Source organism: Eretmochelys imbricata, chromosome 8 (genome assembly GCF_965152235.1).
Source record: "Eretmochelys imbricata isolate rEreImb1 chromosome 8, rEreImb1.hap1, whole genome shotgun sequence".
NCBI classification, from domain to species: Eukaryota; Metazoa; Chordata; order Testudines; family Cheloniidae; genus Eretmochelys; species Eretmochelys imbricata.
In genome coordinates, this window is record NC_135579.1 from 17,989,643 (window position 1) to 18,001,820 (window position 12,178).

The 12,178-nt window shown below is 41.6% G+C and overlaps 1 protein-coding gene across 1 annotated transcript; it reads right to left on the reverse strand.

Annotated features, from left to right (window-relative positions):
- On the reverse strand, positions 1 to 5,276 carry GRXCR2 (glutaredoxin and cysteine rich domain containing 2). Its single transcript, XM_077825401.1, has 3 exons — positions 4,917 to 5,276; positions 2,333 to 2,542; positions 1 to 180 (listed from the first exon to the last, which is right to left on the reverse strand). The coding sequence occupies exons 1-3, from the start codon at positions 5,274 to 5,276 to the stop codon at positions 1 to 3; spliced, it is 750 nt and encodes a 249-aa protein (XP_077681527.1).
- Between the last annotated feature and the right edge of the window lie 6,902 nt (positions 5,277 to 12,178).

The window sequence follows — 12,178 nt, forward strand, 5'->3', positions numbered from 1 at the left end:
TTATTGGGCACAGACCTGGCAAGGTTGCAGGCCATTTTCATTGCAAGCAGGACATCGGAGAGCCCTGTAGGACTCTTTAAATCTGTTAGCCAACATTGAAAACTTGCTTCCATGGCACAGAGAGCAGGGGGCTGAGCCTGATCCTTTACACTGGGAGCAATTGTGTTCAGTGTCTCCTTCCTGAAACAAAAGAATCAAACAAATATCCTTTATTTAACACCAGAAATCTAATTAGTAACACACAGGGTAGCAGAGAACTGTCACCAGAAGAGCCCAATTTAGGGGGAAATTCTCCTCAAATCAGTACAACAGCTCATGGCTTTGATATACTGCTCTCCCTCCTGCTACCTGCTTGGGTCTCCTATCCTAATTCTGTTCTGCCTACAGGGAGCTCTCCAAAGCAGGGACTGTGTCTTCCCATGTTTATGGGAAATGCCTGGCATATTGTGATGCTACCACAAATAATAATTATGGGCTGTGTGAAATGCAATGAAGTTCAAGCTTCTTTCCTTCTCCCACAAGGCTCTGCATAGCTCTCCATCTGTTTCTGCTGGCATTTCTCACCACTCCTCTCTCCTCTGTCTCTCCACCAGTGAATCTTACCTCATCTGTTCTTTAATCTCCTTCTTCTTTCTCTTCCCCCCGCCACACACACCATCATGCCATCCTCAATGTTGCCCTATACACCTACAACTGCCTCCCCATCTGTGTGTGCCAGGCGCTCTCTTTCAAATCCCTCTCAAAATTCCCTGTGTCTGCAGATCCCAGAAATTATTAAATATCTTCACTCGGAAAAATGCCTTACTGCAAAAAGGCTGTCAAGTTCAGGTATTTGCATCATTCATGGACTTCTATTTTGCATAGCATTACAGAGCAAATGGTGAAATTTGAGGGCCTAAGTTAAGGTGTAGTTTGGTGCCAGATACATGCTTTAGGTGCCCACCTGCTGAAAGTCCAGACTGGTGTATTTCAACTTATAATGATAATACTAATAGGCACCTTCCAGGGCTCTGAGCTTGCACAATGTCAAATGCAATCTATCTATCCAAATAGACTGGCCCACAGTTACCCTCCAAAAAGAACCAGTCCTAATCATGGAAACCTCACCTTTTACCATATTCTCTTCATCTCAGATGACCAGGAAAATTGATGGGCTTTGCTGAGCTTCCACAAGGTTAGACTATTCAAGGACAACACCTTATGGCAGCTCCCTCTGTCTGCATTGAGGGAGCTCCACCTTGAGCTCCTCCACGGATTGCAACTATGACAGTATCATGTAGGGAAGGAGGTAGCCTCCCAAGTAATGAGATCCCAAACCCATTCAGAGCTTTGAAGGTTAAATGTTGAATTTGGATCCCTACATTAGATGACCACATTCAAAAACTGGTCTCCCCTTCCCTGTTTCTAACCAAAACAAGTTCCAAGTTACTGTATGTGCTACTGATTTAGGGGAATCTTCAATTTTGGGTGATGATTTTGAGACACTGTAAGGACACCCTGGTTTTGAGCACCTGCCCTCTGAAAATCAAGCCACTTTTAGGTGCCTCAAATTCAGCACCCAAAAACTGAGGCACCTGAATCCCAAAGTCACTTTGGAAAACCTCTGCCTTAAAACTTTCCAGAGAAGGTAGAGCATTCGGTTTCCCTGTACACTCATGCGTCTGAGCCACAAGCAGATTTTGTGTTTGGAGAATTTCTGTAAGTAAAACTACACCAAGCATAAAAGGTCAGTTACTGATTTGCAAAAGTTATAATTCTCAGGAGTGTCACTGCACAGCGGCACGACATTCTGGGAGCCCACTGAGGTCAGACTAATTGGAATTCTGACCAGGAAAGAATGACCTGTGCAAAAAATGGAGGACCTGAATCCGAAATATTTCTGCTGATATTAAAGGACTTCCGTTACAACCTCAGGGCTAGCTCAGCCACGTAGTAATAGTGCTCTTCATGGGGAGATTCAAGGTCAACTCTAAGGCCTGGTCTCTCATTCCATTGGGAGACAGGGACAAAGGGCCTGGTCTAACATCCATAAAAGTCAATGGAAGACCGATTGACTTTACTGGGGAGAAGATTCAGGACAAACTAGCACTACAGAAGTATAGCCCCTATCCCCTGGGTGTCAGGGATGCTTTGCTGCATAAACAGTGATCTCCCACAGTTGATATAAGAACAACATTGAGGCCAATGATTCCAGCTTTCAGCTGAAGTAACTGGTGACCTTGCAGATGGGTGAGCTTTGAAGAGGGGCTGATGTGGGAATTCTCAGGGCCCTGACCGGGCGAGGAGGACACAGCGGAGTGGGGAGGAAGCACTGCAGCCCATCTTGCTTTACCTGCACATACTGGTTGTCAGCAAGTTGGTTTTCTGCATCTTTCACACACCCATTGATTTGATGACCATTTCGGGACATGAAGGACCAGTCATCAGTGCCCTCGTTCTGGATGATTTTTCTCATCAGCTCCTTCTTGTCCATTGGTGTGCGGATGATTTTCAGGTTACTAGTGTAGATGACAATCTTGCCAAAATCTAAAATGGGGGAGGGCTGTAAAAGGGACACATGAGTACCTCAGCTGTACAAAACTATCACACATCACAAGGCAATCTCTGCTGCCCTGGCAATTTCCAGAGGAATAAGGCCCATAATGCTCACTGCAGTTCACCCAATAGGCTTGCTCTGCAGATTTTAAGAAGAGCTCAACACACTGAGTGCACATTGAGCGCTGAGCTCTGTTAAAAACTTGGGCCACAATTCTGGCTGCTGAGCCCCTTGAAAATCTAGCCCTGAACTCCTTTGAAAATCTGGTCCTATGGGCCTGATTCAAAACCCATTGAAGTCAATGACAATCTTTCATTGACTTCAGTTGGCATTAGACAAGGCCCTATAAGCCTCATACACAAATTGCATCTTTGGGTAGGACAGCATCCTGGAGTCCATCTGTTTGTTTCAGCCCCAAGGGAAGTAAAACTACCATGGTTTGAAATCAGCAGGGGAGGATTAGGGAGGAAAACCATCTCTGCATTAGGAAATGACCTGCACCCTTTGGCGGTTGAGAAGTTTGCAGAAATTTATCTCCCCATGATTTTTCATATTTCTAAGCGTGTCTTCACTTTCTGATCCTGCCCAGAAATGGAAGTGCCAAATGATGTCAGGAGAGTCTGTAACTTTTGACATTTCCTAACTCAATTTTGCAGATTTAAAAAGATACAGATGAGTAGACAAGAGTTTGGGGCAGTCACCCAAACAAAGGCAAATGTCTTAGAAACTCACCCAGAAATAACTCGAGTCCTAGACAATACTCCCTCTCTTAAATGTAAATTCCAATATCCAAGGCTGTGCATGAGCTATTATAGTTTGCATAATGGCTGCCATGTTTGCCTATACAACTGATGCACTGCCAGAATCTAATTCATTATTGAACATCAAAGGTGCTAGAAAAGGGGCATGGTCTAGTGGTTAAAGCACAGGTTTTGACCACAAAGAGATCCAAGTTCTACCCCAACTTTGTGTGTGACTGTAGCTAAGCCACCTTGGGCCTCATTCTCAGATCTGCTGAGCACCTGCAATAACCACCAATGTCAAAGTTGATGCCTTCATTGGAGCCAGCAGGTGTGCAACACCTTTGGAAATTGCATATCAACCTTTCTATGCCTCACTTTCCCTATTTGTAAGTGGGCATAAAAATACTTACCTCCCTCTTGGGGGAAGGAGGGGCTTCATTTATTAATGTTCGTAAAGTGTTTTGAGATCCTTGGATGGAAAAGAAACAAAAACAACTAAATCCAGAATCTGTTGTATTCTATATCTAACAATGAAGAGAAGGACTAAATAAATGTTCTTGTGTTCCTTGAATTTATATTCTTTTCTACCAATTTCAAAGCTCACCTAGGGGCTGTCGAGCACTTCTAGTAAAGCAGTATGTTTGCTCACTTGGCCCAGTTCCTCTTCTCTCTCTACAAGTATCATGCAGTAGCTTCCATATCTTGTTATTTTACACATTGGGTTGACATTGTGTGGGCATTGGTGGCACCTAGATCTCTCCCATTCTCTCTCTCTGTGTGGTACACAACAGTTTAGTTTCCTTGGGACTGAAATGTTTTAATCTAACTAAAGTCTTTGGGCCTAATGTAGGAGTATTTGGGTTGTTAATGGCTTGTGATTTACAGGAGGTCAACCTTTAAACCTTTAAACCTGACCTTTAAACCTTAAATAGTTGGTGCAAACTAAGCCTGGGATTTTCAAAGTAGCCTAAGAGAGTTTTAGGCATCCAAAGCCTATTGAAATTCACCTCCCTTAGGTTCTTTGGAAAATCCCAGTCTACATATAGTGTCTGGCACTGAAATACAGCATAGGCTATGTGCTAAGGGTGTTCTACACAGTTGTTAAACTTCACCAAATCTATCAATAATTTGGTAATTAGTTCATACACTGAGACATGTTTTAAAAAGGGTTTCAATTTAGCCCAGTGTCACCTGCCGTTTGCACCTAGTTACTTGGGCCTGCAATTCGGGTACATAAACACACACCACCATATAAATATTTATACAGTACCTTACCAGAACACTACATTACACACACAATTTCCCCACTGGAGAGAGGAGGAGAGAGACAAGGAATCGCACATAACACACATAACAGATGTTAGTCACTACTGCAATATGTGCAGATGCAGTGGTGTAGAACCTTACCTATATGGAATGAAATAGAATAGAATAACTGATATATATAACTTCTGTGTGCTAAACCAAACCTGCAAAGTTCAATGCAAATTTGTGAAAGCTATTGGCAGTGTGACTTATTATATTATATTTTGATTTGAGACACTTCAGGCTAAGACCCAGACTCCACAGTATAAAAGTGGACCCATTTTAAAGCCACTTTGCAGCCAGTGTGAAAACCTAGCATGGACATTACTTACCCTGCGATGACTATCACTTGCTTGGTAGTCACTGAAGAGTGGAGGGTTACTTGCTAGATTGTACTTGGTACCATCTTTGAAAACACTGATCCTTTGGGCAGTCAGTTTGGCTGATGAATAAAACCTGGATTCCGGTGCCTCTCCAACCTTGTTGAAATGGTCCCCTGACTCAAAGCTGTGGTGGAGAAAATGGTGAGGGGATTCTTCCTCTGGAGGCTTCAGTTCCTGGCCATCTTCATAGACCTGCTTTAACACCCGGCCACTGTATGCCGAAGAGATTTTGAACCTCACTTTGCGGGGTCTTGCCTCACACCTCTGGCTTAGTTTCTTCTGAACCTCGTCCATTGATATGGATTTCATGCAGCGTCTCCCAGAAATCGACTCAGCAAGGAGATCTTTGGGTTTACAAGAAAAGCCTCTTTATTTTCTCCCAACCATGCAATGTATAATTCAGGGTTCCTACTAGGTCCTCTTGTGTTACAGTCAAGCTGACACCACTGTATTAAATATTGATGGATGCTCATGAAATGGAATGTAATTGTGGTGGTGAAATATAAGGTAAGTTTCACTGAGCTCCCCTGAATGATGGATGAGCCGGTGTACAAACGCGAATAGGCGTTAACTTTGGAAGGGTGAAATTAAACTGGGACACAACTCACTCAGTCTATAGCCATGGGATCCCTCTCTCTGTATATTGTGATCAGAATCACCCAAATATACCACACGGGCAGCTTTTAGTAGTTTTCTGAAAAGGCTGAAAGTTATGAGGACAAGTTCTCAGGAAAAGCAATCCATCTACTCAAATAGCATATGTAAATAGTTCTCCCCATTCCTGCTCTGAAACCCTAGGAGTAAAAAGCTCTATTTCATTTTAATTCAAAATTCTCTAGTTTGGTGGAGATCTAATTAAGATTGTCTCTTTCTTTAGCTTTAAATCCCTATTTGTAATTCTCACTGGCTTGCTGGGCCTTTTAACCATTCTGGTTTTGCTAGTCTATTTTTAAAGGCAATCTCCTGCTACAGCAGGACTTCAGATACCTCCCCCCACCACAAGAAACCCAGGAGGCCTGATTCTCCACTGCCCTGCACCTTGTGTAGTCATTTATGCCTGTACAATGGGTCTGATTTGGTGCACTCACTTTACACTACACAAGGTGCAAGGTATTGGAAGATCAGGCCCAAGATCGTCACGGCCTGAACTCTTCTCTTCACTTCAGAAAAACAGCAATTGCTACAGCTGTTATGCAGATATTTTTTTTCAATGGCAGTTCACACCACAAGGCTCTGGTAACTGTAGCAAACATCTACAGTATCTGATAGGAGTCCTAGTTTCGTCTCCAACTGAAGCACCTTTAATGTCCTGACATTCACAATGCCCCCGCATCCATATTGCAGCTAGCAGCCCCTCATGTCTCTTGCCTTTCAGTACTAAGGCACTGTCAAGGATCTCTGCCTATGTCTTAGTGGCATGCACTTTGCTGCTCTGGTAAAGTAGGTGTTAGGCCTTACAGTTCCCAATCCCAGCTGTGCATTTCGGGCTTTTTTTTCATGTCCAGGGAAATGTATGCTAAGTAGCATAATGCATCAGCAGAATAACTGTCACCTGGCATTTAAAGATCCTATAAAAATCTACTTACATGAAGTACATGGAGCAATAGCTGCAATCTCTGCCTTTTTGCTTAGAATCCCTGATATTACAGTAAAATGTCTTCATAATGAAATGTGATTTCATTGAGTGGTGCTTAAACTAAACTTTCTGTCTGCATCCTTCCCAGACTATCTCATATGGTTGAAAAATAGAGCTTTTTAAAGCAACATGTTCTCAATAGATTCATTATATTATATTATCATGACTACTTTATGAAACATTAGGAAGACAACTCAGGGGCCTACATATTAATGAATTACTAAGCATTCAAATGGTGCCTGGTGGAAAATTTATGCAGTAGAGACCTCCTAAAAGTATAGCCCTGATGTATAGAAAGTGTCTTCCATTTTGACAAGTGCTGTTTTAGTAAGTTCCTTTGCACTTCTGGAGCCCTGCAATATGCAAATATCACCTTCACTACAGGTTTAAATGGCATGTATTCTGCCCACAGAATGTATGCATAAGAACATAAGAAGGGCCATACTGGGTCAGGCCAAAGGTCCATCAAGCCCATCAAGTATCCTGTCCTCTGACAGTGGCCAATGGCAGGTACCCCAAAGGGAATGAACAGACAGGTTATCATAAAGTGATATGTCACCCAATGCCAGCTTCTGGCAAACAGAGGCTAGGGACACCATTCCTGCCCATCCTGGCTAATAGCCACTGATGGACCTATCTTCCATGAATCTATTAGCTCCCTTTTGAACTCTGTTATAGTATTGGCCTTCACAACACTCTCTGGCAAGGAGTTTGAGAGACTGACAGTGTGTTGCATGAAAAAATACTTTCTTGTGTTTGTTTTAAACCTGCTACCTATTAATTTCATTTTGTCGCCCCTTGTTCTTGTATTATGAGAAGGAGTAAATAATAATTCCTTATTTACTTTCTCTATACTACTCATGATTTTATAGACCTCTATCATATCCCACCTTAGTCGCCTCTTTTCCAAGCTGAAAAGTCCCAGTCTTATTAATCTCTCCTCATACAGAAGCTGTTCCATACCCCTAATCATTTTTATTGCCCTTTTCTGAACTTTTTCCAATTCCAATATATCTTTTTTGAGATGGGGTGACCACATCTGCACGCAGTATTCAAGGCGTGGGCGTACCATGGATTTATATAGAGGTAATATGATATTTTCTGTCTTATTATCTATCCCTTTCTTGATGATTCCCAGTGTTCTGTTCACTTTTTTGACTGCCGCTGCACATTGAGTGGATGATTTCAGAGAACTATCCACAAAGACTTCAAGATCTCTCTCTCTTGAGTGGAAACAGCTAATTTAGACCCCATCATTGTATATGTATAGTTAGGATTTTGTTTTCCAATGTGCATTACTTTGCATTTATCAACATCAAATTTCATGTGCCATTTTGTTGCCCAGTCACCCAGTTTTGTGAGATCCTTTTGTAGCTCTTCGCAGTCTGCCTGGGACTTAACTAGCTTGAGTAGTTTTGTATCATCTGCAAATTTTGCCACCTCACTGTTTACCCCTTTTCCAGATCGTTTATGAATATGTTAAATAGGACTGGGCCCAGTACAGATCCATGGGGACACCCACTATTTACCTCTCTCCATTCTGGAAACTAGCCATTTATTCCTACCCTTTGTTTAACTGGTTACTAATCCATGAGAGAACCTTCCCTCTTATCCCATGACTGCTTATTTTGCTTAAGAGCCTTTGGTGAGGGACCTTGCCAAAGGCTTTCTGAAAATCTAAATACACTGTATCCACTGGATCTCCTTTGTCCACATGCTTGTTGACCCCTTCAGAGAATTCTAGTAGATTGGTGAGGCATGATTTCCCTTTACAAAAAACATGTTGACTATTTCCCAAGAAATTATGTTCATCTATGTGTCTGACAATTTTGTTCTTTATGATAGTTTCAACCAATTTGCCTGGTACTGAAGTGAGGCTTACCGGCCTGTAGTTGCCGGGGTCACCTCTGGAGCCCTTTTTAAAAATTGGCGTCGCATTAGCTATCCTCCAGTCATGTGGTACAGAAACTGATTTAAATGATAGGTTACAGATGACAGTTAGTAGTCCTGCAATTTCATATTTGAGTTCCTTCAGAACTCTTGGGTGAATACCATCAGGTCCTGGAGACTTATTACTGTTTAGTTGATCAATTTGTTCCAAAACCTCCTCTAATGACACCTCAATTTGGGACAGTTCCTCAGATCTGTCACCCAAAAAAAAATGGCTCCGGTTTGGGAATATCCCTTACATACTTGACAGTGAAGACCAATGCAAAGAATTCATTTAGTTTCTCCACAATGGCCTTATCGTATTTGAGTGCTCCTTTAGCATCTCGATCGTTCAGTGGACCCTCTGGTTGTTTAGCAGGCTTTCTGCTTCAGATGTATTTTAAAAAAAAAATTTGCTACTACTTTTGGAGTCTTTGGCTAGCTGTTCTTCAAATTCTTTTTTGGTCATACACCCCATCCATTTCAAAAACACACCAAAAAGATTGTAATATTCACCTTCATCCCAACCTTCTACTTCACACAAAATTCAAAATCCAACCTCTCTGCCCAGAATGAATGTGCTTTGTAATCATGCAGCGCAGATCCTAGTGCATTTCTATTTCAAATTAGATATCACCACCTGTGTTTAAAATACATACCGTATAAACTGAGCCTCACTATTGTTCCATTTCTTTATACACAAAGACCAGCCTACATTCATTTGATATGAATCTTCCTTTACAAAGGCACTTTAGTCTGATGATTATTATTTTAGATAAAGAGAACAGGAAACAAAAGTAAAGAATCCATGACACAGTTCAGTGTGACCATCCCTTCTGTAATAATCTGAACATGAAATGGTTGCTGATAAACTTCATAGTCATTTATAGGAGCTGTCTGATTCATGACAGAGTCATCATTATTGTCTAGCTAAATACACCACACATTCATTTTGGCCCTATTATTTTAGGAATGGAATTATAACCTCATCCTCTCCATTACTACAGTTGTTCTCAAAAACCCCAATGAGGATCAGGGCCCTGTTGCACTGGGCATTTTATCCTATGCATAGGGGGTGCTATGCAGAAAGGCCTAAGGATGGTCATGGAAGACTAGACAAATGCGGTACCTAGGCTGGCATCACTGGCCCAACAGAGGGGATAAAGGGTAATGTGATAAGAGACTAGGTCAGATATGTAGGAAGCAGCAAAGCTAGCTTGGAGCTTGAAAGCAAGAACAAGAACGTTTAACTTGCTGCAGTGGGGAAGGAGGGACTAAAAGTGTTCAGATCAGGATGTGCTCTGGAAGCTAATTTAGCAGTCACATGTCTGATGGATTGAAGGGCAGGAGGCTAGTGGGGGCATTGGGGAGGCCCGAAAGGAAAAGTTTAGAGTAACTGAGATAGAAGACACCATATCAAGGCGTACACAAGAATTTTAGCTATCAGGCTCAAGAGGAAAGGTTGAATCTTTGAAATGTGGAGAAAAAATGTCAATGTTTGGGTATAACCTGGATGTGTGCAGAGAAGGAAAGGAAGGAGTCAATGATTGGTTATGAGGCTGAAGGATAGGGAGGATTAACAGTGGCAGAGAATGGGTGAAATGCAAATGCATTTGGGAAGAAATAGACATTTTAGCCACAGGAAGTTTAAATCATCTGTGGAGGAGGAGATATAAGAGAAAGAGAAAGATTCCTCTACTCTTAGCTTCCCCTCCAGGTTCCTCTGCAGTAAGGGACAATCCATCCTAAGTTAGGGAAAGGTGTTTACTCAGGGAGGTGAAATTACTTAAGGGTATAATTGGGACATACAGTAGCAAACACAAGAAGAACCAGTGATAACTTTTCCAAATGCACACAAGTGACTTTCAATGAGATTTTAGCTCCTAAGTCACTTAGGTGCTTTTGAAAATTTTCCTTGAGCACTTTTGAAAACTCTACCCACTGTGCATATTTTAGTACCCCACATTTAGATTTCAAATGCAATACATTGTTCATACGTTATAAGAAATTTATTATTATTGCTCTGTGTGGACTTTGGATACTTTGCTGAGCAAATTGGGTGCAGTTTCCTTTTATCATCTTTTTATTGTATTTGCTCTGTGTATTTAAGAACCTTCTAACAGTTAGGGTTTGAATTCTCAGAATTGGCCTTTTCAAATCACTCAGCTATCCTTGCACTGGAATAATGGTGCATTATTCCATTTTATTCCTATGATAATGTGCTTGCAGCAAGTGGTGTCACAATGGAGATGAGAAAATTTGGGATGCTTTTACTTTTGCACAATCAAAATGATGGTGATTTGTCTGGATCTGGGTCCCATTTTACCTAAAATCTCCAAGTTTGAAGGATGGAGGGTTGAATAAATGACTCTGCTTTTTGCCCATCTCTAGCTCTAGATACCTTATAATTAGCATTCACCCCAAACCCCAGGACTTTTTCACCATCACCACCTTTGCCACTATGCCTGGTGGATACTAACCAACTTTTTAAGAGGCTTTTCTCTGCAGTCACTAAATTTTAAAGCGTCTAATCTATACCTCTTTCTGAATCCTTACCCTGTGAAAAGAAAATTCCCCAGTATTTCTGATCCCACAGGGATGAAGACAAGCATCCAAGAAGAAGCTTACTTCCTTTTTAAAGACAGCTACTGGAAAAATTTGACATCCTTAAACTGACCCCACTATTCAGCCCATGTTGGCTGGTCTGTTGAGCCTTTGGACTATCAGATTTCACCATGTCATTGTTCTGACACTCAGTGGACCAGAAACAGGAAAAGGTGATTTGTCTTTCAAACAGGATGAGACAATTTCACTTTATCCATTGAAGCTAATTTCGCTGAAGATATTATACTGATTACAGGAATTTTATATTATCTCATAATACCAGAGCATGTACTTAGGGAATGACTCATCTCAGACTTCCCTATACTACCTGCCCGAGGAAAGCATAAGTGCAGTAGATGTCCGGGAGCCATCTTCTCTGCCAAGAAAGGGGGTCTCCCATTATTATAGATGGACTCAAACTTGAACTAGAAATCCAGCACATGTGCCAAAATGCTATACCAAGGAGAGTCATTTCCTAAACACAGGTTTCCGAGTGGTAGCTGTGTTAGTCTGTATCAGCAAAAACCAATGAGGAGTCCCTGTGGCACCGAAGTGCCACAAGGACTCCTCGTTGTTTTTCCTAAACACAGTAAGATTCAGCATATTACACCTCTGTTTGGCACCAAGGAAAACCCTCTAAAACGTTTTCCCATTTCAGGTTAAACCAACAGACATTGTTCCGCATTTTTTAGTCGTAGTTGAAGAAGCAAAATGTTCACTCTGGCTCTGCTTCCATTAGTCAATGGGAGCATTGTCATTGATTTAATGGGCCAGATTTTACTCATGCTGAGTAGTATTACTCTGCATATATTTATATTGAAGAAAATGAGCCAACTGGCAGAGTACAGTACTCCTCTAAGTAAGGGTGGGCAACATTTGGCCCAAAGAGAAAAGGATCAGACCCTTTTTAGCTAAAGTAAAATGAACCAGAAGAAATTTGGACATTCATTACTAATTTCAGCAAACCTCAAACTGAGCCTGAACTCCACCACATGGTCCAGGAATGAGGCCCCATCAGACTAGATAGATGAAACAATGTACA